The sequence below is a fragment of the Oncorhynchus nerka genome, linkage group LG25 (genome assembly GCF_034236695.1).
Source record: "Oncorhynchus nerka isolate Pitt River linkage group LG25, Oner_Uvic_2.0, whole genome shotgun sequence".
Lineage (NCBI taxonomy): Eukaryota > Metazoa > Chordata > Actinopteri > Salmoniformes > Salmonidae > Oncorhynchus > Oncorhynchus nerka.
Genome location: NC_088420.1, coordinates 16,484,347 through 16,511,685, shown reverse-complemented (window position 1 = coordinate 16,511,685; position 27,339 = coordinate 16,484,347). Strand labels below are relative to the sequence as shown.

At 49.2% G+C, this 27,339-nt stretch overlaps 1 protein-coding gene across 1 annotated transcript in view; it reads right to left on the bottom strand.

The window, feature by feature from the left end:
• Positions 1 to 25,158, bottom strand: part of LOC115108858 (tudor domain-containing protein 5) — a 45,556-nt gene extending 20,398 nt beyond the window's left edge. Inside the window, exons 1-13 of the mRNA XM_065009613.1 lie at positions 24,866 to 25,158; positions 24,396 to 24,633; positions 23,352 to 23,831; positions 23,036 to 23,244; positions 22,639 to 22,722; positions 22,407 to 22,463; positions 22,058 to 22,232; positions 21,556 to 21,725; positions 21,109 to 21,329; positions 20,614 to 20,823; positions 19,729 to 19,795; positions 18,800 to 19,000; positions 18,507 to 18,683 (exon numbers count right to left, since the gene is read on the bottom strand). Of these exons, the coding sequence (XP_064865685.1) occupies positions 18,507 to 18,683; positions 18,800 to 19,000; positions 19,729 to 19,795; positions 20,614 to 20,823; positions 21,109 to 21,329; positions 21,556 to 21,725; positions 22,058 to 22,232; positions 22,407 to 22,463; positions 22,639 to 22,722; positions 23,036 to 23,244; positions 23,352 to 23,831; positions 24,396 to 24,624 (2,280 nt within the window). The 5' untranslated portion in view covers positions 24,625 to 24,633; positions 24,866 to 25,158. The remainder of the gene's footprint in view (positions 1 to 18,506; positions 18,684 to 18,799; positions 19,001 to 19,728; positions 19,796 to 20,613; positions 20,824 to 21,108; positions 21,330 to 21,555; positions 21,726 to 22,057; positions 22,233 to 22,406; positions 22,464 to 22,638; positions 22,723 to 23,035; positions 23,245 to 23,351; positions 23,832 to 24,395; positions 24,634 to 24,865) is intronic.
• Between the last annotated feature and the right edge of the window lie 2,181 nt (positions 25,159 to 27,339).

The window sequence follows — 27,339 nt, the reverse complement described above, 5'->3', positions numbered from 1 at the left end:
TGTTTAAGTGTTCCCTTTATTTTTTTTGAGCAGTGTATTTGAGTAAAATTGCTTTCATTACTCATATCTGCCTGACTCATCTCACCAGCTACACACAGACGCATTACAGTCTGTGTAATCTGAGGGAAATGTGTGTCTCCAATATGGTCATTATTTTGGCAGGAGGTTAGGAAGTGCAGCTCAGTTTCCACCTCATTTTGTGGGCAGTGTGCACACAGCCTCTTTTTTCTTCAGAGGGTCTGCCTACGGCAGCCTTTCTCAATAGCAAAGCTATGCTCACTGGGTCTGTACATAGTAAAAGCTTTCTTTAAGTTTGGGTCAGTCACAGTGGTCAGGTATTCTGTTTAGGGCCAAATAGCATTCTAGTTTGCTCTGTTTTTTTGCTAATTACTTGACACATTGGAAATAATTATCTTTTTGTTTTCTCATGATTGGTTGGGTCTAATTGTGTTGCTGTCCTGGGGCTCTGTGTGGTGTGTTTGTTAAAAGAGCCCCAGGACCAGCTTGCTTAGGGGACTCTTCTCCAGGGTAATTTCTCTTTAGGTGATGGCTTTGTTGTGGAAGGTTTGGGAATCGCTTCCTTTTAGGTGGTTGTAGAATTGAACTGCTCTTTTCTGGATTTCGATAATTAGCGGGTATCGGCCTAATTCTGCTCTGCATTCATTATTTGGTGTTTTACGTTATACACAGAGGATATTTCTGCATAATCTCAATTTGGTGTCTGTCCCATTTTGTGTATTCTTGGTTGGTGACAACCATAAAAGGCAATGGGTTCTATAACTGATTCAAGGGCCTCCTTGGTTCTCTCTAACGCTGGGGCCGCCGCTACTGACTACTAACGCTGGGGCCGCCGCTACTGACTACTAAAGCTGGGGCCGCCGCTACTGACTACTAACGCTGGGGCCGCCGCTACTGACTACTAACGCTGGGGCCGCCGCTACTGACTACTAACGCTGGGGCCGCCGCTACTGACTACTAACGCTGGGGCCGCTAGTACTAACTACTAACGCTGGGGCCGCTAGTACTAACTACTAACGCTGGGGCCGCTAGTACTAACTACTAACGCTGGGGCCGCTAGTACTAACTACTAACGCTGGGGCCGCTAGTACTAACTTCTAACGCTGGGGCTGCTTCTACAACTAACGCTGGGGTTGCTGCTACTACTAACGCTGGGGCTGCTGCTACTGCTGGGGCTACTACTACTACTAATACTGGGGCTGCTACTACTACGACTGCTGCTATTAACGCTGGGCCTGCTACTACTACGACTGCTGCTACTAATGCTGGGGCTGATACTACTACTGCTGCTACTAACGCTGGGGCTGATACTACTACTGCTGCTACTAACTCTGGGGCTGATACTACTACTAATAACTACTAACGCTGGGGCTGCTACTACTACTGCTGCTATTAAAGCTGGGGCTGCTACTACTACTGCTGCTATTAAAGCTGGGGCTGCTACTACTACTGCTGCTATTAAAGCTGGGGCTGCTACTACTACTGCTGCTATTAAAGCTGGGGCTGCTACTACTGCTGCTGCTACTAACGCTGGGGCTGCTACTACTACTGCTGCTACTAACGCTGGGGCTGCTACTACTACTGCTGCTGCGACTAACGCTGGGGCTGCTACTACTACTGCTGCTGCGACTAACGCTGGGGCTGCAACTACTACTGCTGCTACTAACGCTGGGGCTGCTACTACTACTGCTGCTACTAACGCTGGGGCTGCTACTACTACTGCTGCTGCGACTAACGCTGGGGCTGCAACTACTACTGCTGCTACTAACGCTGGGGCTGCTACTACTACTGCTGCTACTAACGCTGGGGCTGCTACTACTACTGCTGCTACTAACGCTGGGGCTGCAACTACTACTGCTGCGACTAACGCTGGGGCTGCTACTACTACTGCTGCTATTAAAGCTGGGGCTGCTACTACTACTGCTGCTATTAAAGCTGGGGCTGCTACTACTACTGCTGCTATTAAAGCTGGGGCTGCTACTACTACTGCTATTAAAGTTGGGGCTGCTACTACTACTGCTGCTATTAAAGCTGGGGCTGCTACTACTACTACTGCTATTAAAGCTGGGGCTGCTACTACTACTGCTGCTATTAAAGCTGGGGCTGCTACTACTACTGCTGCGACTAACGCTGGGGCTGCAACTACTACTGCTGCGACTAACGCTGGGGCTGCTACTACTACTGCTGCGACTAACGCTGGGGCTGCTACTACTACGACTAACGCTGGGGCTGCTACTACTACTGCTGCTATTAAAGCTGGGGCTGCTACAACTACTGCTGCTATTAAAGCTGGGGCTGCAACTACTACTACTGCTGCTATTAAAGCTGGGGCTGCTACTACTACTGCTGCTGCGACTAACGCTGGAGCTGCTACTACTACTGCTGCTATTAAAGCTGGGGCTGCTACTACTACTGCTGCTGCGACTAACGCTGGGGCTGCTACTACTACTGCTGCTGCTACTAACACTGGGGCTGCTACTACTACTGCTGCTATTAAAGCTGGGGCTGCTACTACTACTACTGCTGCTACTAAAACTGGGGCTGCTACTACTACTGCTGCTATTAAAGCTGGGACTGCTACTACTACTGCTGCTATTAAAGCTGGGGCTGCTACTACTACTACTGCTGCTATTAAAGCTGGGACTGCTACTACTACTGCTGCTATTAAAGCTGGGACTGCTACTACTACTGCTGCTATTAAAGCTGGGGCTGCTACTACTACTGCTGCTATTAAAGCTGGGGCTGCTACTACTACTGCTGCTATTAAAGCTGGGGCTGCTACTACTACTGCTGCTATTAAAGCTGGGACTGCTACTACTACTGCTGCTATTAAAGCTGGGGCTGCTACTACTACTGCTGCGACTAACGCTGGGGCTGCTACTACTACTACTGCTATTAAAGCTGGGGCTGCTACTACTACTGCTGCTATTAAAGCTGGGGCTGCTACTACTACTGCTGCTATTAAAGCTGGGGCTGCTACTACTACTGCTGCTATTAAAGCTGGGGCTGCTACTACTACTGCTGCTATTAAAGCTGGGGCTGCTATTACTACTGCTGCTGCTACTAACGCTGGGGCTGCTACTACTACTGCTGCTATTAAAGCTGGGGCTGCTACTACTACTGCTGCGACTAACGCTGGGGCTGCAACTACTACTGCTGCTACTAACGCTGGGGCTGCAACTACTACTGCTGCTATTAAAGCTGGGGCTGCTACTACTACTGCTGCTGCGACTAACGCTGGGGCTGCAACTACTACTGCTGCGACTAACGCTGGGGCTGCTACTACTACTGCTGCGACTAACGCTGGGGCTGCTACTACTACTGCTGCTATTAAAGCTGGGGCTGCTACTACTACTACTGCTGCGACTAACGCTGGGGCTGCTACTACTACTGCTGCTACTAACGCTGGGGCTGCTACTACTACTGCTGCTACTAACACTGGGGCTGCTACTACTACTGCTGCTGCTACTAACGCTGGGGCTGCTACTACTACTGCTGCTATTAAAGCTGGGGCTGCTACTACTACTACTGCTGCTACTAACGCTGGGGCTGCTACTACTACTGCTGCTATTAAAGCTGGGGCTGCTACTACTACTGCTGCTATTAAAGCTGGGGCTGCTACTACTACTGCTATTAAAGCTGGGGCTGCTACTACTACTGCTGCTATTAAAGCTGGGGCTGCTACTACTACTGCTGCTATTAAAGCTGGGGCTGCTACTACTACTGCTGCTGCTACTAACGCTGGAGCTGCTACTACTACTACTGCTGCGACTAACGCTGGGGCTGCAACTACTACTGCTGCTATTAAAGCTGGGACTGCTACTACTACTGCTGCTATTAAAGCTGGGGCTGCTACTAACGCTGGGGCTGCTACTACTACTGCTGCTGCGACTAACGCTGGGGCTGCAACTACTACTGCTGCTATTAAAGCTGGGACTGCTACTACTACTGCTGCTATTAAAGCTGGGGCTGCTACTACTACTACTGCTGCTATTAAAGCTGGGGCTGCTACTACTACTACTGCTGCTATTAAAGCTGGGACTGCTACTACTACTGCTGCTATTAAAGCTGGGGCTGCTACTACTACTACTGCTGCTATTAAAGCTGGGGCTGCTACTACTACTGCTGCTATTAAAGCTGGGGCTGCTACTACTACTGCTGCTGCTACTAACGCTGGGGCTGCAACTACTACTGCTGCTACTAACACTGGGGCTGCTACTACTACTGCTACTAACGCTGGGGCTGCTACTACTACTGCTGCTATTAAAGCTGGGGCTGCTACTACTACTGCTGCTACTAACGCTGGGGCTGCTACTACTACTGCTGCTACTAACACTGGGGCTGCTACTACTACTGCTGCTGCTACTACTAACGCTGGGGCTGCTACTACTACTGCTGCGACTAACGCTGGGGCTGCTACTACTGCTGCTGCGACTAACGCTGGGGCTGCTACTACTACTGCTGCTATTAAAGCTGGGGCTGCTACTACTACTGCTGCTATTAAAGCTGGGGCTGCTACTACTACTGCTGCTATTAAAGCTGGGGCTGCTACTACTACTGCTGCTATTAAAGCTGGGGCTGCTACTACTACTGCTGCTATTAAAGCTGGGGCTGCTACTACTACTGCTGCTATTAAAGCTGGGACTGCTACTACTACTGCTGCTGCTACTAACGCTGGAGCTGCTACTACTACTGCTGCTATTAAAGCTGGGGCTGCTACTACTACTGCTGCGACTAACGCTGGGGCTGCAACTACTACTGCTGCTATTAAAGCTGGGGCTGCAACTACTACTGCTGCTACTAACGCTGGGGCTGCAACTACTACTGCTGCTATTAAAGCTGGGGCTGCTACTACTACTGCTGCTGCGACTAACGCTGGGGCTGCAACTACTACTGCTGCGACTAACGCTGGGGCTGCTACTACTACTGCTGCTATTAAAGCTGGGGCTGCTACTACTACTGCGACTAACGCTGGGGCTGCTACTACTACTGCTGCTATTAAAGCTGGGGCTGCTACTACTACTACTGCTGCGACTAACGCTGGGGCTGCTACTACTACTGCTGCTACTAACGCTGGGGCTGCTACTACTACTGCTGCTACTAACACTGGGGCTGCTACTACTACTGCTGCTGCTACTAACGCTGGGGCTGCAACTACTACTGCTGCGACTAACGCTGGGGCTGCTACTACTACTGCTGCGACTAACGCTGGGGCTGCTACTACTGCTGCTGCTACTAACGCTGGGGCTGCTACTACTACTGCTGCTGCTACTAACACTGGGGCTGCTACTACTACTGCTGCTATTAAAGCTGGGACTGCTACTACTACTGCTGCTATTAAAGCTGGGGCTGCTACTACTACTGCTGCTATTAAAGCTGGGGCTGCTACTACTACTGCTGCTATTAAAGCTGGGGCTGCTACTACTACTGCTGCGACTAACGCTGGGGCTGCTACTACTACTGCTGCTATTAAAGCTGGGGCTGCTACTACTACTGCTGCTATTAAAGCTGGGGCTGCTACTACTACTGCTGCTATTAAAGCTGGGACTGCTACTACTACTGCTGCTATTAAAGCTGGGGCTGCTACTACTACTGCTGCTGCGACTAACGCTGGGGCTGCTACTACTACTGCTGCTATTAAATCTGGGGCTGCTACTACTACTGCTGCGACTAACGCTGGGGCTGCAACTACTACTGCTGCTATTAAAGCTGGGGCTGCAACTACTACTGCTGCTACTAACGCTGGGGCTGCAACTACTACTGCTGCTATTAAAGCTGGGGCTGCAACTACTACTGCTGCTATTAAAGCTGCTGCTGCGACTAACGCTGGGGCTGCAACTACTACTGCTGCGACTAACGCTGGGGCTGCTACTACTACTGCTGCGACTAACGCTGGGGCTGCTACTACTACTGCTGCTACTAACGCTGGGGCTGCTACTACTACTGCTGCTATTAAAGCTGGGGCTGCTACTACTACTGCTGCTATTAAAGCTGGGGCTGCTACTACTACTGCTATTAAAGCTGGGGCTGCTACTACTACTGCTGCTATTAAAGCTGGGGCTGCTACTACTACTGCTGCTATTAAAGCTGGGGCTGCTACTACTACTACTGCTATTAAAGCTGGGACTGCTACTACTACTGCTGCTATTAAAGCTGGGGCTGCTACTACTACTGCTGCTGCGACTAACGCTGGGGCTGCTACTACTACTGCTGCGACTAACGCTGGGGCTGCTACTACTACTGCTGCTACTAACGCTGGGGCTGCTACTACTACTGCTGCTATTAAAGCTGGGGCTGCTACTACTACTGCTGCTATTAAAGCTGGGGCTGCTACTACTACTGCTATTAAAGCTGGGGCTGCTACTACTACTACTGCTATTAAAGCTGGGACTGCTACTACTACTGCTGCTATTAAAGCTGGGGCTGCTACTACTACTGCTGCGACTAACGCTGGGGCTGCAACTACTACTGCTGCGACTAACGCTGGGGCTGCTACTACTACTGCTGCTATTAAAGCTGGGGCTGCTACTACTACTGCTGCTGCGACTAACGCTGGGGCTGCTACTACTACTGCTGCTATTAAAGCTGGGGCTGCTACTACTACTACTGCTGCGACTAACGCTGGGGCTGCTACTACTACTGCTGCTACTAACGCTGGGGCTGCTACTACTGCTGCTGCGACTAACGCTGGGGCTGCTACTACTACTGCTGCTGCTACTAACACTGGGGCTGCTACTACTACTGCTGCTATTAAAGCTGGGACTGCTACTACTACTGCTGCTTTTAAAGCTGGGGCTGCTACTACTACTGCTGCGACTAACGCTGGGGCTGCTACTACTACTACTGCTGCTATTAAAGCTGGGACTGCTACTACTACTGCTGCTATTAAAGCTGGGGCTGCTACTACTACTGCTGCGACTAACGCTGGGGCTGCTACTACTACTACTGTTGCTATTAAAGCTGGGGCTGCTACTACTACTACTGCTGCTATTAAAGCTGGGACTGCTACTACTACTGCTGCTATTAAAGCTGGGGCTGCTACTACTACTGCTGCGACTAACGCTGGGGCTGCTACTACTACTGCTGCTATTAAAGCTGGGGCTGCTACTACTACTGCTGCTATTAAAGCTGGGGCTGCTACTACTACTGCTGCTATTAAAGCTGGGGCTGCTACTACTACTGCTGCTATTAAATCTGGGGCTGCTACTACTACTGCTGCGACTAACGCTGGGGCTGCAACTACTACTGCTGCTATTAAAGCTGGGGCTGCAACTACTACTGCTGCTACTAACGCTGGGGCTGCAACTACTACTGCTGCTATTAAAGCTGGGGCTGCTACTACTACTGCTGCTGCGACTAACGCTGGGGCTGCAACTACTACTGCTGCGACTAACGCTGGGGCTGCTACTACTACTGCTGCGACTAACGCTGGGGCTGCTACTACTACTGCTGCTGCTACTAACGCTGGGGCTGCTACTACTACTGCTGCTATTAAAGCTGGGGCTGCTACTACTACTGCTGCTATTAAAGCTGGGGCTGCTACTACTACTGCTATTAAAGCTGGGGCTGCTACTACTACTGCTGCTATTAAAGCTGGGGCTGCTACTACTACTGCTGCTATTAAAGCTGGGGCTGCTACTACTACTACTGCTATTAAAGCTGGGACTGCTACTACTACTGCTGCTATTAAAGCTGGGGCTGCTACTACTACTGCTGCTGCGACTAACGCTGGGGCTGCTACTACTACTGCTGCGACTAACGCTGGGGCTGCTACTACTACTGCTGCTATTAAAGCTGGGGCTGCTACTACTACTGCTGCTATTAAAGCTGGGGCTGCTACTACTACTGCTGCTATTAAAGCTGGGGCTGCTACTACTACTGCTGCTATTAAAGCTGGGGCTGCTACTACTACTGCTGCTGCTACTAACGCTGGGGCTGCTACTACTACTGCTGCTATTAAAGCTGGGGCTGCTACTACTACTGCTGCTGCGACTAACGCTGGGGCTGCAACTACTACTGCTGCTATTAAAGCTGGGGCTGCTACTACTACTGCTGCTATTAAAGCTGGGGCTGCTACTACTACTGCTCCTATTAAAGCTGGGACTGCTACTACTACTGCTGCTATTAAAGCTGGGACTGCTACTACTACTGCTGCGACTAACGCTGGGGCTGCAACTACTACTGCTGCTACTAACGCTGGGGCTGCAACTACTACTGCTGCTACTAACGCTGGGGCTGCTACTACTACTGCTGCTATTAAAGCTGGGGCTGCTACTACTACTGCTGCTACTAACGCTGGGGCTGCTACTACTACTGCTGCTATTAAAGCTGGGGCTGCTACTACTACTACTGCTGCTATTAAAGCTGGGGCTGCTACTACTACTGCTGCTATTAAAGCTGGGGCTGCTACTACTACTGCTGCTATTAAAGCTGGGGCTGCTACTACTACTGCTGCTATTAAAGCTGGGGCTGCTACTACTACTGCTGCTATTAAAGCTGGGGCTGCTACTACTACTGCTGCTGCTACTAACGCTGGGGCTGCTACTACTACTGCTGCTATTAAAGCTGGGGCTGCTACTACTACTGCTGCTATTAACGCTGGGGCTGCTACTACTACTGCTGCTGCTACTAACGCTGGGGCTGCTACTACTACTACTGCTGCTACTAACGCTGGGGCTGCTACTACTACTACTGCTACTAACGCTGGGGCTGCTACTACTACTACTGCTACTAACGCTGGGGCTGCTACTACTACTACTGCTGCTACTAACGCTGGGGCTGCTACTACTACTACTGCTGCTACTAACGCTGGGGCTGCTACTACTACTGCTGCTACTAACGCTGGGGCTGCTACTACTACTGCTGCTGCTACTAACGCTGGGGCTGCAACTACTACTGCTGCTATTAAAGCTGGGGCTGCTACTACTACTACTGCTGCTACTAACGCTGGGGCTGCTACTACTACTGCTGCTATTAAAGCTGGGGCTGCTACTACTACTGCTGCTATTAAAGCTGGGGCTGCTACTACTACTACTGCTATTAAAGCTGGGACTGCTACTACTACTGCTGCTATTAAAGCTGGGGCTGCTACTACTACTGCTGCTATTAAAGCTGGGACTGCTACTACTACTGCTGCTGCTATTAAAGCTGGGGCTGCTACTACTACTACTGCTGCTATTAAAGCTGGGACTGCTACTACTACTACTGCTGCTATTAAAGCTGGGGCTGCTACTACTACTGCTATTAAAGCTGGGGCTGCTACTACTACTGCTGCTACTAACGCTGGGGCTGCTACTACTACTGCTGCTATTAAAGCTGGGGCTGCTACTACTACTGCTGCTATTAAAGCTGGGGCTGCTACTACTACTGCTATTAAAGCTGGGGCTGCTACTACTACTGCTGCTATTAAAGCTGGGGCTGCTACTACTACTGCTGCTATTAAAGCTGGGGCTGCTACTACTACTACTGCTATTAAAGCTGGGACTGCTACTACTACTGCTGCTATTAAAGCTGGGGCTGCTACTACTACTGCTGCTATTAAAGCTGGGGCTGCTACTACTACTACTGCTATTAAAGCTGGGACTGCTACTACTACTGCTGCTATTAAAGCTGGGGCTGCTACTACTGCTGCTGCGACTAACGCTGGGGCTGCTACTACTACTGCTGCGACTAACGCTGGGGCTGCTACTACTACTGCTGCTATTAAAGCTGGGGCTGCTACTACTACTGCTGCTATTAAAGCTGGGGCTGCTACTACTACTGCTGCTATTAAAGCTGGGGCTGCTACTACTACTGCTGCTATTAAAGCTGGGGCTGCTACTACTACTGCTGCTATTAAAGCTGGGACTGCTACTACTACTGCTGCGACTAACGCTGGGGCTGCAACTACTACTGCTGCTACTAACGCTGGGGCTGCTACTACTACTGCTGCTACTAACGCTGGGGCTGCTACTACTACTGCTGCTACTAACGCTGGGGCTGCAACTACTACTGCTGCTACTAACGCTGGGGCTGCTACTACTACTGCTGCTATTAAAGCTGGGGCTGCTACTACTACTGCTGCTACTAACGCTGGGGCTGCTACTACTACTGCTGCTATTAAAGCTGGGGCTGCTACTACTACTACTGCTATTAAAGCTGGGGCTGCTACTGCTGCTATTAAAGCTGGGGCTGCTACTACTACTGCTGCTATTAAAGCTGGGGCTGCTACTACTACTGCTGCTATTAAAGCTGGGGCTGCTACTACTACTGCTGCTGCTACTAACGCTGGGGCTGCTACTACTACTACTGCTGCTACTAACGCTGGGGCTGCTACTACTACTACTGCTGCTACTAACGCTGGGGCTGCTACAACTACTGCTGCTGCTACTAACGCTGGGGCTGCTACTACTACTACTGCTGCTACTAACGCTGGGGCTGCTACTACTACTACTGCTGCTACTAACGCTGGGGCTGCTACTACTACTACTGCTGCTACTGCTACTACTACTGCTGCTATTAAAGCTGGGGCTGCTACTACTACTGCTGCTATTAAAGCTGGGGCTGCTACTACTACTGCTGCTATTAAAGCTGGGGCTGCTACTACTACTGCTGCGACTAACGCTGGGGCTGCTACTACTACTGCTGCTATTAAAGCTGGGACTGCTACTACTACTGCTGCTGCTACTGCTACTACTACTGCTGCTATTAAAGCTGGGGCTGCTACTACTACTGCTGCTATTAAAGCTGGGACTGCTACTACTACTACTGCTGCTACTGCTACTACTACTGCTGCTATTAAAGCTGGGGCTGCTACTACTACTGCTGCTATTAAAGCTGGGACTGCTACTACTACTGCTGCTATTAAAGCTGGGGCTGCTACTACTGCTGCTATTAAAGCTGGGGCTGCTACTACTACTGCTGCTATTAAAGCTGGGGCTGCTACTACTACTGCTGCTATTAAAGCTGGGGCTGCTACTACTACTGCTGCTATTAAAGCTGGGGCTGCTACTACTACTGCTGCTATTAAAGATGGGACTGCTACTACTACTGCTGCTATTAAAGCTGGGGCTGCTACTACTACTGCTGCTATTAAAGCTGGGACTGCTACTACTGCGGCTGCTACTACTACTGCTGCTATTAAAGCTGGGGCTGCTACTACTACTGCTGCTATTAAAGCTGGGGCTGCTACTACTACTACTGCTGCTATTAAAGCTGGGGCTGCTACTACTACTGCTGCTGCTACTAACGCTGGGGCTGCTACTACTACTGCTGCTGCGACTAACGCTGGGGCTGCAACTACTACTGCTGCTATTAAAGCTGGGGCTGCTACTACTACTGCTGCTATTAAAGCTGGGGCTGCAACTACTACTGCTGCTATTAAAGCTGGGGCTGCTACTACTACTGCTGCTATTAAAGCTGGGGCTGCTACTACTACTGCTCCTATTAAAGCTGGGACTGCTACTACTACTGCTGCTATTAAAGCTGGGACTGCTACTACTACTGCTGCGACTAACGCTGGGGCTGCAACTACTACTGCTGCTACTAACGCTGGGGCTGCAACTACTACTGCTGCTACTAACGCTGGGGCTGCTACTACTACTGCTGCTATTAAAGCTGGGGCTGCTACTACTACTGCTGCTACTAACGCTGGGGCTGCTACTACTACTGCTGCTATTAAAGCTGGGGCTGCTACTACTACTACTGCTGCTATTAAAGCTGGGGCTGCTACTACTACTGCTGCTATTAAAGCTGGGGCTGCTACTACTACTGCTGCTATTAAAGCTGGGGCTGCTACTACTACTGCTGCTATTAAAGCTGGGGCTGCTACTACTACTGCTGCTATTAAAGCTGGGGCTGCTACTACTACTACTGCTGCTACTAACGCTGGGGCTGCTACAACTACTGCTGCTACTAACGCTGGGGCTGCTACAACTACTGCTGCTGCTACTAACGCTGGGGCTGCTACTACTACTACTAACGCTGGGGCTGCTACTACTACTACTGCTGCTACTAACGCTGGGGCTGCTACTACTACTACTGCTGCTACTAACGCTGGGGCTGCTACTACTACTACTGCTGCTACTAACGCTGGGGCTGCTACTACTACTACTGCTGCTACTAACGCTGGGGCTGCTACTACTACTGCTGCTGCTACTAACGCTGGGGCTGCAACTACTACTGCTGCTACTAACGCTGGGGCTGCTACTACTACTGCTGCTATTAAAGCTGGGGCTGCTACTACTACTGCTGCTATTAAAGCTGGGGCTGCTACTACTACTACTGCTATTAAAGCTGGGACTGCTACTACTACTGCTGCTATTAAAGCTGGGGCTGCTACTACTACTGCTGCTATTAAAGCTGGGACTGCTACTACTACTGCTGCTGCTATTAAAGCTGGGGCTGCTACTACTACTACTGCTGCTATTAAAGCTGGGACTGCTACTACTACTACTGCTGCTATTAAAGCTGGGGCTGCTACTACTACTGCTATTAAAGCTGGGGCTGCTACTACTACTGCTGCTACTAACGCTGGGGCTGCTACTACTACTGCTGCTATTAAAGCTGGGGCTGCTACTACTACTGCTGCTATTAAAGCTGGGGCTGCTACTAAAGCTGGGGCTACTGCTATTAAAGCTGGGGCTGCTACTACTACTGCTGCTATTAAAGCTGGGGCTGCTACTACTACTGCTGCTATTAAAGCTGGGGCTGCTACTACTACTACTGCTATTAAAGCTGGGGCTGCTACTACTACTGCTGCTATTAAAGCTGGGGCTGCTACTACTACTGCTGCTATTAAAGCTGGGGCTGCTACTACTACTGCTGCTATTAAAGCTGGGGCTGCTACTACTACTACTGCTGCGCTGGGGCTGCTACTAACGCTGGGGCTGCTACTACTACTGCTGCGACTAACGCTGGGGCTGCTACTACTACTGCTGCTATTAAAGCTGGGGCTGCTACTACTACTGCTGCTATTAAAGCTGGGGCTGCTACTACTACTGCTGCTATTAAAGCTGGGGCTGCTACTACTACTGCTGCTATTAAAGCTGGGGCTGCTACTACTACTGCTGCTATTAAAGCTGGGGCTGCTACTACTACTGCTGCTATTAAAGCTGGGGCTGCTACTACTACTGCTGCTATTAAAGCTGGGGCTGCTACTACTGCTGCTGCGACTAACGCTGGGGCTGCTACTACTACTGCTGCGACTAACGCTGGGGCTGCTACTACTACTGCTGCTATTAAAGCTGGGGCTGCTACTACTACTGCTGCTATTAAAGCTGGGGCTGCTACTACTACTGCTGCTGCGACTAACGCTGGGGCTGCAACTACTACTGCTGCTACTAACGCTGGGGCTGCTACTACTACTACTAACGCTGGGGCTGCTACTACTACTGCTGCTATTAAAGCTGGGACTGCTACTACTACTGCTGCTATTAAAGCTGGGACTGCTACTACTACTGCTGCTATTAAAGCTGGGACTGCTACTACTACTGCTGCTATTAAAGCTGGGACTGCTACTACTACTGCTGCTATTAAAGCTGGGACTGCTACTACTACTGCTGCTATTAAAGCTGGGGCTGCTACTACTACTACTGCTGCTATTAAAGCTGGGACTGCTACTACTACTGCTGCTATTAAAGCTGGGGCTGCTACTACTACTGCTGCTATTAAAGCTGGGACTGCTACTACTACTGCTGCTATTAAAGCTGGGGCTGCTACTACTACTGCTGCTATTAAAGCTGGGACTGCTACTACTACTGCTGCTATTAAAGCTGGGACTGCTACTACTACTGCTGCTGCTATTAAAGCTGGGGCTGCTACTACTACTGCTGCTATTAAAGCTGGGACTGCTACTACTACTGCTGCTATTAAAGCTGGGACTGCTACTACTACTGCTGCTGCTATTAAAGCTGGGACTGCTACTACTACTGCTGCTGCTATTAAAGCTGGGGCTGCTACTACTACTGCTGCTATTAAAGCTGGGACTGCTACTACTACTGCTGCTGCGACTAACGCTGGGGCTGCAACTACTACTGCTGCTACTAACGCTGGGGCTGCTACTACTACTACTAACGCTGGGGCTGCTACTACTACTGCTGCTACTAACGCTGGGGCTGCAACTACTACTGCTGCTACTAACGCTGGGGCTGCTACTACTACTGCTGCTATTAAAGCTGGGGCTGCTACTACTACTGCTGCTACTAACGCTGGGGCTGCTACTACTACTGCTGCTATTAAAGCTGGGGCTGCTACTACTACTACTGCTATTAAAGCTGGGGCTGCTACTGCTGCTATTAAAGCTGGGGCTGCTACTACTACTGCTGCTATTAAAGCTGGGGCTGCTACTACTACTACTGCTGCTACTAACGCTGGGGCTGCTACAACTACTGCTGCTGCTACTAACGCTGGGGCTGCTACTACTACTACTGCTGCTACTAACGCTGGGGCTGCTACTACTACTACTGCTGCTACTAACGCTGGGGCTGCTACTACTACTACTGCTGCTACTGCTACTACTACTGCTGCTATTAAAGCTGGGGCTGCTACTACTACTGCTGCTATTAAAGCTGGGGCTGCTACTACTACTGCTGCTATTAAAGCTGGGACTGCTACTACTACTGCTGCTATTAAAGCTGGGGCTGCTACTACTGCTGCTGCGACTAACGCTGGGGCTGCTACTACTACTGCTGCGACTAACGCTGGGGCTGCTACTACTACTGCTGCTATTAAAGCTGGGGCTGCTACTACTACTGCTGCTATTAAAGCTGGGGCTGCTACTACTACTGCTGCTATTAAAGCTGGGGCTGCTACTACTACTGCTGCTATTAAAGCTGGGGCTGCTACTACTACTGCTGCTATTAAAGCTGGGGCTGCTACTACTACTGCTGCTATTAAAGCTGGGGCTGCTACTACTACTGCTGCTGCGACTAACGCTGGGGCTGCAACTACTGCTGCTGCTACTAATGCTGGGGCTGCTACTACTTATTTCACCTTTAAGTAACCAGATAAGCTAGTCGAGAACAAGTTCTCATTTGCAACTGCGACCTGGTCAAGATAAAGCATAGCAGTTCGACACATACAACACAGAGTTACACATGGAACAAATAAAAACATACAGTCAATAATACAGTAGAAAAAAAGAAAACATAGTCTATATACAGTGAGTGCAAATTAGGTCAAATAAGGGAGTTAAGGCAATAAATAGGCCATGGTGGCGAAGTAATTACAATATGGCAATTAAACACTGGAATGGTAGATGTGCAAAATATGGATGTGCAAGTAGAGATACTGTGGTGCAAAAGGAGCAAAATAAATAAATACAGTATGGGGATGAGGTAGATAGATGGGCTGTATACAGATGGGCTATGAACAGGTGCAGTGATCTGTGAGCTGCTCTGACAGTTGGTTCTTAAATCTAGTGAGGGAGATGGGAATCTCCAGCTTCAGTGATTTTTGCAGTTCGTTCCAGTCAGTGGCATCAGAGAACTGGAAGGAAAGGCAACCAAAGGAGGAATTGGCTTTGGGGGTGACCAGTGAGATATACCTGCTGGAGCGCGTGCTACGAGTGGGTGCTGCTATGGTGACCAGCGAGCTGAGATAAGGGGGGACTTTACCTAGCAGAGACTTGTAGATAACCTGTAGCCAGTGGGTTTGACGACGAGTATGAAGCGAGGGCCAGCCAACGAGAGCGTATAGGTCGCAGTGGTGAGTAGTGTATGGGGCTTTGGTGGAAAAACAGATGGCACTGTGATAGCAAACTGGATGTAGTCTGAGTAGTGTTGGAGGCTATTTTATAGATTGCCGAAGTCAAGGATCGGTAGGATGGTCAGTTTTACGAGGGTATGTTTGGCAGCATGAGTGAAGGAAGCTTTGTTGCCAAATAGGAAGCCGATTCTAGATTACATTTTTGATTGGAGATGCTTAATGTGAGTCTGGAAGGAGAGTTTACAGTCTATCCAGACACCTAGGTATTTGTAGTTGTCCACGTATTCTAAGTCAGAGCCGTCCAGAGTAGTGATGCTGGATGGGCGGGCAGGTGCGGGCAATGATCGGTTGAATAGCATGCATTTAGTTTTATTTGCGTTTAAGAGCAGTTGAAGGCCACGGAAGGAGAATTGTATGGCATTGAATCTCGTCTGGAGGTTAGTTAACACAGTGTCCAAAGAAGGGCCAGAAGTATACAGAATGGTGTCGTTTGCGTAGAGGTGGATCAGAGAATCACCAGCAGTAAGAGCGACATCATTGATGTATACAGAGAAGAGAGTCGGCTACTACTACTACTGCTGCTACTAACACGGGGGCTGCTGCTACTACTACTGCTGTTACTAACGCTGGAGCTGCTACTACTGCTGCTACTAACGCTGGAGCTGCTACTACTACTGCTGCTACTAACACTGGAGCTGCTACTACTGCTGGGGCTGCTGCTACTACTACTAACGCTGGGGCTGCTGCTACTAACGCTGGGGCTGCTGCTACTAACGCTGGGGCTGCTGCTACTAACGCTGGGGCTGCTGCTACTAACGCTGGGGCTGCTGCTACTAACGCTGCTACTAACACTGGAGCTGCTACTACTACTGCTGCTACTAACACTGGAGCTGCTACTACTACTACTACTAACGCTGGGGCTGCTGCTACTACTACTAACGCTGGGGCTGCTGCTTCTACTACTAACACTGGAGCTGCTACTACTACTGCTGCTACTAACGCTGGAGCTGCTACTACTGCTGCTACTAACGCTGGAGCTGCTACTACTGCTGGGGCTGCTGCTACTACTACTAACGCTGGGGCTGCTGCTACTACTACTAACGCTGGGGCTGCTGCTACTAACGCTGGGGCTGCTGCTACTAACGCTGGGGCTGCTGCTACTAACGCTGGGGCTGCTACTACTACTGCTGCTACTAACGCTGGAGCTGCTACTACTACTGCTGCTACTAACACTGGAGCTGCTACTACTACTGCTGCTACTAACACTGGAGCTGCTACTACTGCTGGGGCTGCTGCTACTACTACTAACGCTGGGGCTGCTGCTACTAACGCTGGGGCTGCTGCTACTAACACTGGGGCTGCTGCTACTAACGCTGGGGCTGCTGCTACTAACGCTGGGGCTGCTACTACTACTGCTGCTACTAACACTGGAGCTGCTACTACTACTGCTGCTACTAACACTGGAGCTGCTACTACTGCTGGGGCTGCTGCTACTACTACTAACGCTGGGGCTGCTGCTACTAACGCTGGGGCTGCTGCTACTAACGCTGGGGCTGCTGCTACTAACGCTGGGGCTGCTGCTACTAACGCTGGGGCTGCTACTACTACTGCTGCTACTAACGCTGGAGCTGCTACTACTACTGCTGCTACTAACACTGGAGCTGCTACTAACGCTGGGGCTGCTGCTACTAACACTGGAGCTGCTACTAACGCTGGGGCTGCTGCTACTACTACTAACGCTGGGGCTGCTGCTACTACTACTAACGCTGGGGCTGCTGCTACTACTACTAACGCTGGGGCTGCTGCTACTACTACTAACGCTGGGGCTGCTGCTACTACTACTAACGCTGGGGCTGCTGCTACTACTACTAACACGGGGGCTGCTGCTACTACTACTAACGCTGCTGCTACTACTACTAACGCTGGGGCTGCTGCTACTACTACTAACGCTGGAGCTGCTGCTACTACTACTAACGCTGGGGCTGCTGCTACTACTACTAACGCTGGGGCTGCTGCTTACTACTACTAACGCTAACGCTGCTGCTACTACTACTAACACGGGGGCTGCTGCTACTACTACTAACGCTGCTGCTACTACTACTAACGCTGGGGCTGCTGCTACTACTACTAACGCTGGGGCTGCTGCTACTACTACTAACGCTGGGGCTGCTGCTACTACTACTAACGCTGGGGCTGCTGCTACTACTACTAACGCTGGGGCTGCTGCTACTACTACTAACGCTGGGGCTGCTACTACTACTAACGCGGGGGCTGCTGCTACTACTACTAACGCGGGGGCTGCTGCTACTACTACTAACACGGGGGCTGCTGCTACTACTACTAACACGGGGGCTGCTGCTACTACTGCTGCTACTAACACAGGGGCTGCTACTACTACTACTGCTACTACTAACACGGGGGCTGCTACTACTACTACTGCTGCTACTAACACTGGAGCTGCTACTACTGCTGGGGCTGCTGCTACTACTACTACTACTACTACTACTAACGCTGGGGCTGCTGCTACTACTACTAACGCTGGGGCTGCTGCTACTACTACTACTAACGCTGGGGCTGCTGCTACTACTAACACGGGGGCTGCTGCTACTACTGCTGCTACTAACGCTGGGACTACTACTACTAACTACTACTACTAATGCTGGGACTGCTCTGCCAGGCCTTCTGTAGTCTGATAAGGTCTGTTATGTGGACAGTGTTAGGGAGGAGAGAATGGTATAGTGAGAGAGAGACAGGGTGTCGTCTCTGTGTGTGAATATGCGTGCATGTGAGAGGGTATTCTGTACCGTGTGAGTGGGGCAAGGGGAGCTCTTGGACAGGGGTTGGGTGGTGTTGTGCTGGAAAGTGATGGTGGTGGCTTCGTGGCAAGGCTCCAGGGTGGGGTCCTCGTCCTCTATTTCCATTCCCTCGCCGAACACGCCTTCGCCCAGATAGAGGCTCACTGGGTTGAACTGGTTACACAACTGAGAGGACAGATGGGATGAAGAGAAGGTTATGGGAGATTGCATTGGATCATTGAATAACTAAATGGGAAATGCCTTGACATTTGATAGGTTTGTATGTTCAGCACGTGACTGACCGCTGCGCTGACGGTGGGTGCGCAGCAGAGCCCATGGCCCTGGGCCTGCAGGGCGCTGTGGATGTACACGTCCTCCTCGGTGTGTGTGTCGCACAGAAAGAGCTGCAGGAAGTCGGCGTGGTAGCCATGCAGGGCTGCCACCAGGGTACGGTCACAACATAGCTTCTGGAAGGAGGTCTTGGCGTTGGCACTCCAGCTGCCCTGGGAGGAGAAACACACGGTGGGTTTCAGTTCTTCTCAGACCAGAGACTATATGTATTAAGAGGGCAGGTTTCAGTTCTTCTCAGACCAGAGACTGTATGTATTAAGAGGGTGGGTTTCAGTACTTCTCAGACCAGAGACTGTATGTATTAAGAGGGCGGGTTTCAGTTCTTCTCAGACCAGAGACTGTATGTATTAAGAGGGCGGGTTTCAGTTCTTCTCAGACCAGAGACTGTATGTATTAAGAGGGCGGGTTTCAGTTCTTCTCAGACCAGAGACTGTATGTATTAAGAGGGCGGGTTTCAGTACTTCTCAGACCAGAGACTGTATGTATTAAGAGGGCGGGTTTCAGTTCTTCTCAGACCAGAGACTGTATGTATTAAGAGGGCGGGTTTCAGTTCTTCTCAGACCAGAGACTGTATGTATTAAGAGGGCGGGTTTCAGTACTTCTCAGACCAGAGACTGTATGTATTAAGAGGGCGGGTTTCAGTTCTTCTCAGACCAGAGACTGTATGTATTAAGAGGGCGGGTTTCAGTTCTTCTCAGACCAGAGACTGTATGTATTAAGAGGGCGGGTTTCAATACTGATGTATGATTTGTTTGATATTATATGGACAGCGGGGTGGGGGGATCTGATCCTAAATCAGTAATCATACTCGAGACACTTAATTCATAAATCTGGGTCCACGGAAGGTAGATTGTGTAAACAGTAGCGTAGAAGGTCTTACACCGAAAGGCTTGATTCCAGCCAGCGATGACGGGACTGCTTGTGCTGGGAGCTCTGAGTAACAAGACCTGAGGGGGATAGACAAAACTCTCTCTGTTACCACCTTGCACAGAGTAACGCATTGATCAACACATGGTGACATCAGATACTAGGGATACAAACAGTCACTTCCAATACCTTTCCTTCTCAGTTCTACAGCTGATGATTAGTGGGCAAAAGAAAGGAAAACATTGTCTTCACCCCAAATTGCACCCTATTCCCTTTTCAGTGCAAATGTCCAAATCAACTGGAAGAATCTACAAAACTAGTTTGGAAGCCACATAATCCAAAAGAAAGGCTAGATATATTTTTTTCTAAAATTACTGTTTGCGATTCACATGATTCGATTCACCGCAATTGACCCGAATCCCAATTAATAAGGCGTGAATTGTTTGTTTCGTCAAAAAGGTTAACTTGCTATGTCCTTGTTCGCAATTGTCGGTGGAAAGTTTTTTTGGAACATGACGAAAAAAATGAATACACGCTAATAATAGGTTAACAGTTACCGAGCGGGTACAAGATATGTTTTGAATTGGCTACCAAGTTATTAGTCTGTTCTCCATCATATTCTAAAGGCCTACCTGCTGCTGCAATGTCCGACTGTCCCTCTAACATAGACACACTAAAGATCCTGGCTGATATGATAATGTGCCTAAATAAATTACATTAACAGACATTTTGAAATTAATTACCATTACTTTTCCAAAACGTTTCAGATTTGATCAATTCCCAAAACTTTTCCGGGACTGGAAAACATCATTTTAAAATTGTATGACTTTTCCAGGATTTTCATGACCTTACAAACCCTGTATATCGGAAATATGGTGTAATTTGGTCACAGTCCTACTTGAGGAAGTTGAGGCTGCTCCTCTGGACAGTGGTGAGGTCTCCAAAGTCCACGTAGTAGACCTCTGCATGGGTGTTGTTGAGGACACGGTGAACCACCACGCGGTAGAACCAGATGCCCTGGGGCGCCACGCAGCACACCTGGCCTGTACGCACGTAGCGCTCCGGTAGACGGTAACGCTCCAACACCTCGGGACAGGTGTAGCAGCTCCTGGAGGGAGGGAGGGGAAAGAGAAGGTGGGATAGAGGGAGGACAAGAGAGCACCACAACATAGCATTCAGTTGCTTACACCCCTAGTCTCTACTCTTTCATGTGCATTGACCTAAAAACACATGAGCTAGTTGAGGGTAACACAGTGGACGACTACTAGATATGAACAGTTACTGCACATTCATACCAAATAAAACAAATTGGACTACATGTCAAATCCCAGTCACTGAGGCAGGGAAGCCTTTCCTCCCTATCCCTCCAGTCCAGCAGAGGGCTGTTGTTCACCTCATCTCAATCATCATGTTCTCCAGGGCGCGGGCCTCCTGGCTCTCATCAAAGCGGATGTAGAAGTTTGAGGGAGACTCCACATGCTCCACCAGCACGGCCACCAGCTCCCGAGGGCCCCTGCACGTGGGGGCCCTCAGCCTCTGGCCCCGCATGGCGTCCGGGGGAATCACCACCCCACGCCGACAACGCACTGGCAACGAGCCGTACATATCCACCATCTGAGGGAAGCAGCCATAAACAGAATATGTGTGTACACTCTTATGCACGTGAACAAGTATACATAAACACATTCTACAGATATGGACCATAGTGAGACAGATTTTCCTGTCTGTTAAACTGCAGCAATGGGTTCAGGCTTTCATTTGTGCCCAGCACGTACACACTAAATGTATTTTATCAGGACTTTGAGCGTTGTGACCTTCCTTTCCCCAGGCTCCAGCTCACCTGGTAGAAGGTCTTGGTGGTGATGCGGAGCTCCAGGTCTTCCTCCAAGTTGGGCTTGGTCTCGCCTCCCTCTCCCTCCCAAGGTGACTCCTCACAGCTGAAATAGTAGCCCGTACCTGACGGGTTCAGAGCCTTGACACCCTCAACGGGGCCTTCGGGCTCCGCCGTTCCTACCACACAAATAATACCAAAGTGACATATTGATTGAGATCAGTCATGACACACTTAGACCCAAAAATACCTGTATGTTGAATCTTAAATGGGCAGCAAAAGTTATACTTTTTGGTTATAACAATGAGTTAGTAATCAATCAAAATGTGATTGTCCTGAACTATCATATGGCTAGGAATAAAGTGGATAGGTGTTGTGTGTGTGTGAACCAGATATTTCCCTCTAACCACTGATCTAAGGTCAGATAGCTGTTTACCCCCCTGATGGTTCATTTAAGGATTGGTAATGGTGTAATCTGATCCTAGGTTAAAGCCAGAGGAGTGTAGCAGACCTGGTTGTTGAAGCGTTGTGTGTCCAGGGGCATTCTGGATGTCCATGACCACCCAGTGGTTGCCCTCGTCGCCCGCCATGGGCCGCAGGTAGAGCGTGTCGCTCAGGGCACCCACCATCTCCGTGGTACTCAGGAAGCCACTCTGGACCACCGGCAGCTCCTCCCCAAACACCCTCTGGGGTCAACCGTGGGTCATAAGGGCAACAAAGGTCAGAGCAACATACAAGACACTAACAAGAAGTAATACTTGGTGATTTAAAAAAACTCAAAAATGATTAGTCTTCATTCGGCATTGGCTAGTATGTAGGCAGTCCAAAGGAAATGCATTTGATTTGTCAGTATAAAATACCTTGAATTCTGCAGGGAGATCGTGGACGGACAGTCCCTCACTGTTTTGGGCTACAACCTATATGGAAGGTTCGTCGTGTTAGAATCTCTACTGTCATTAGATGGATTTGGTATTTAGGTGAAGACAGCATGTGTCCCAAATGGCACCCTATTCCTTATATATGTGCCCTGGTCAATAGTAGTGTACTATAAAGGGAATAGGGTGCTCATTGGGATGCAAACAGTGGACTGACCTGGCGAAGCTTGGCCTTTAGTTCTGGACTGACAGTGCCCGCTTCCCCGTTCTCCAGAATACGCTGCCTAAGCTCCTCCTCCAGCTGCAGATGCCAATCAACACAAACAAAACATGACAAAGGGGAGGGGCTACAAGGCATTTGTTCTACTTTTCACTACTGCTATTCAGAAGCACATTCGATGCCCTTCTCTAAAAATCTGGACTTTTGCCCTCTAAAGCTTCAGCAAAAGCGCAGACCCAATATACAGCACAGTAACTTGGTTGTAAGCCTGATGTTGGCAGATCTGAATGTTACGTTGGCAGGCTTTGCACCCAATCAAAAACCAGATCACGGGGGAAACTATTTTTACGTGGCTGAACACACACCACAGAGCTACAGACAGCACTATACACACCTTGATGACACACTTCTGAAAGAGTTGTCCGTCCTGCGTGGGTTCAGGTTCAGGCTGTGGTGTTGTGTAATCCATTGGCAGAGAGCCCTGGTCCCCCTCTGGGCTATTAAGGACTGCAGCCTCAGGGAGTGGCGCTGGTACCACAAGATTCGGAGTATTGGACACTGGATTCGGAGTACTGGACTCCATGGTGTGTCTTTCTACTGGGACTGGATATATAAAACAGATGATTTACATGTACATGAGCAGCAATCAATTAAATTCAACACTATATGCTTGAAATGGAGTTATAGCTTTCACTGTGGGACCAACCAACCTGAGTTTGTCTGGGTCATCTGCCTTAAGATAGGAACAGTTTTGAAGGTCTGCTTCAATGGGAATAACGGCTTTATGGGTCCGGTCCTCCGTGATGCCACCACTGCCCCCCTGAGGGACAGCTGGGAGCCCATCCTGCTTTGTGTGACTGCCACCAGGTCGGCGGCCGCCGCCAGCATCTCGGCGATGGAATAGAAGCCGTAGTTGTTGACACGTAAAGGGAAGCCGAAGCGGCGGACGAATGCTGTCTCCAGCTCCGATAAACCCACGGCCCCATGGGAGAGCAGCTGGTGGAGCTGGGCCCGGAGTTGAGCCGGCAGGGCCGGGGGTGCACGACCACGCCGCGGCAGGACCATGGGGTTGTGATGCTGGTAGCGTGGCGAGAAGAAGCCCACACCGCCACGCTGAGCAGGGGTCTTCTTGGCACTGCGCTGCTTGGCCACCAACTCCACTATGCCTCTGGTGGCGTCATCAGCCACTGCTGCAGAATGGGGGAAAAAAAGATGCACTGGTGAAAAAAAATAGACCCCCCCCCCCGCAAGGCAGGAGGGCCCACAGGCTCTGGGGACCCCCCGCCCCCCCCAAAAAAATCAACAAATAATGTTGGTTGGGGCCCCCTGGAGGGTCACCCCCCCTCCTCCTTCCCAGATAGCATATGAACAGAACAGAAAATAAGTCATGGCAAAAATGTTTAGAATTACAGAACATTTGCTGTAAAATATTTTCTCTCAGCCTCAATGCAAAAAAAGCCTTGCTCAGACCTTGCGGAAAACTACCTTCAAACTACGGTATGCCACTGGAGTGATGGGTTGATATGCTGGAGTTGAATTGATATCTGTGTTCTGGTATATTCTTCCTCTCCTGATACTGTGCATACTATACTCAAGCATGAGGCAAAATGTAACTCTTGTCAACAAATATGAAAACTATAGCATGCTGTGTCCCAAAACAATTCTGCCTATAATGTCACGTGTTAAAGACAAAACAAACTTGCTTTGACATAACAGTCAGCAAATCAACAGTGGGACGAGTACTCAGTACTTACCCTTCAGCACTATGCTGCCATCTCCCAGATAGAGGATATGCACCACGTCGGGGATCTCGCGGATCATGTCCAGCACGTTGCGGAAGCCAAGGATCCTCAGGGGCATGGGGTGGCCCAGCATGTTGATGTAGTCCCTCTTCAACTGATCTGGGGTCAGGCCCTGCTTGGCTGAGATGAGCAGGGAGCGCACATCCTTCTTCAGGCTCGAAAGCAACTGCTCCTGGGTCATTCTGCGAGACTTGACAGAGGCTACAGTTTAGCTAACTAATGCATTTTCTGAACAATAAACACTGAAATGTGCAAATAATCCACCCCCCATTGGACCAACTAGCTAATTAGGCTAACGACTGTTACAAGCGGTCACAATGTGAAACGTATTTCATCAAGGTACTGTAGGTTGCTCACAAAAAAAGATAGACTGGCTAGCCTATTTCAACAAGCATTCCGTTTCCATATTTTAGCTAACTTACACTAACAACTCGTGAAGACCAACCTTTCCTACAGGTCAATCGGCCTGTCAATTTATTCCACGGTACTCGTCTGAAGTCTGCAGGTGCAGATAAATTAATGGATTCAATTCGTTAACAGCATGTAGCCAACATTGTCCAAATAGCATCAATTAGCACAGCTGAAACAGGTGGTTAGCGGTGTTCCATTCCACTTAGCTCTGGTGCAGGGCGTTAGTAACGTGCTGGACCAGAGATACATTCCACTTAGCTCTGGTGCAGGGCGTTAGTAACGTGCTGGACCAGAGATACATTCCACTTAGCTCTGGTGCAGGGCGTTAGTAACGTGCTGGACCAGAGATACATTCCACTTAGCTCTGGTGCAGGGCGTTAGTAACGTGCTGGACCAGAGATACATTCCACCACACTAGCGAGACAAAATCAGAGCACGTCACGAGCCATACAGTTAGAAGACAACTACTTAAAGATTCATTTAGATTTTTTAAAAATGCATTTGTCTTATTCACACCTAGTAGTCTCATAACACATGTTTTCTTCCAAAGCTGTGCAATATATAGGAAAATTGAAAGGTTTACTCACTTAAGACACATTTTCTCGAATCACGAACACTCACGTGTACGTGCAAGTATGGCGAGCAAATACAGACAAAATCATGATTAACCTTGTTATTGCCATGGCAAGTTGCTTAACGTTATCAAAAGTTATTACATACATCTACAAAAGTTACTACAACTATGAATACAATACAATTATTATATTAAAACAATTAATTATTTCAAAAGCTGAAACAACGGAGCCATAATTAATAGACTAATATTAATGAACAATAATAAGACATATGAATGAAAGACTATTCAATCATTTGTTCATAAAATCTAATAATTTATAATAAACTAAAATACTTTGTTTCTTGGCCTAGCTGAGGGCCTTGATCGGTTTTCGTTACGTTTATTGTTTTTGTAGTGTTTGTGTTATTTCGTGTTTACGTTTGTTTGAATAAACATGGATCGCAATCTACACGCTGCGTTTTGGTCCGACTCTCCTTCACCACACCTAGAAAGCCGTTACACAGCCACTCAAACAGCAAACCAACTAGCAACAAGCTTTGGGTTGCAAGCTTCTCACCAGCCCCAGACATGCCAAGAGGGATGGAGAAACACCCGGAGTCAGCTTCCCCTCGCCGCGGGCATGGAAGATGGCGAAGAGAGAACATTCTGGGTCACCGACTTTCAGGGGCCGCCGTCACAGGGGCACCAAGACAGTGAGGCTCCCTGAGGAACATGAGGAAGGTAGTACCAAGAGGGATTACCCAGGAGAGGAAGAGATAGAAGACAGGCCAGTCATGTCCACCTCAACTGTTGTGGACGTGCATAGCGTGAGAGAGAACGTGAGCGGAGAACAAAGAGTTTATCGCCTTAATAGAGAGTGAATGGCAGGAGGAGGAAGGTAAGACGTTATCAATATCTTAAATGTCACTATAAACTGGTTGGTTCGAGTGTTGAATGCTGATTGGCTGACAGCCATGATATATCAGACCGTATACTACGGGAATGACAAAACATGTATTTATAGTGCTCTAATTATGTTGGTTATTTTACCTTTATTTAACAAGGTAGGCCAGTTGAGAACGAGTACACATTTACAATTGCGACCTGGCCAAGATAAAGCAAAGCAGTTCGACACATACAACAACACAGAGTTATACATGGAGTAAAACAAACACACAGTCAATAATACAATAGAAAAATAAGTCTATATACAATGTGAGCAAATGAGGTGAGATAAGGGAGGTAAAGGCAAAAAAAGGCCATGGTGGTGAAGTAAATACAATATAGCAATTAAACACTGGAATGGTAGATTTGCAGTGGAAGAATGGGAAAAGTAGAAATATAAATAATGGGGTGCAAAGGAGCAAAATAAATCAATAAATAAATACAGTAGGGGACGAGGTAGTTTTTTGGGCAAAATTATAGATGGGCTATGTACAGGTGCAGTAATCTGTGAGCTGCTCTGACAGCTGGTGCTTACAGCTAGTGAGGGAGATAAGTGTTTCCAGTTTTAGAGATTTTTGTAGTTCGTTCCAATCATTGGCAGCAGAGAACTGGAAGGAGAGGCAGCCAAAGGAGGAATTGGTTTTGGGGGTGACCAGAGAGATATACCTGCTGGAGCGTGTGCTACAGGTGGGTGCTGCTATGGTGACCAGTGAGCTGAGATAAGGGGGGACTTTACCTAGCAGAGACTTGTAGAAGACCTGGAGCCAGTGGGTTTGGCGACGAGTATGAAGCGAGGGCCAGCCAACGAGAGCGTACAGGTCGCAGTGGTGGGTAGTACATGGGGCTTTGGTGACAAAACGGATTACACTGTGATAGACTGCATCCAATTTATTGAGTAGGGTATTGGAGGCTATTTTGTAAATGACGTCGCCGAAGTCAAGGATCGGTAGGATGGTCAGTTTTACGAGGGTATGTTTGGCAGCA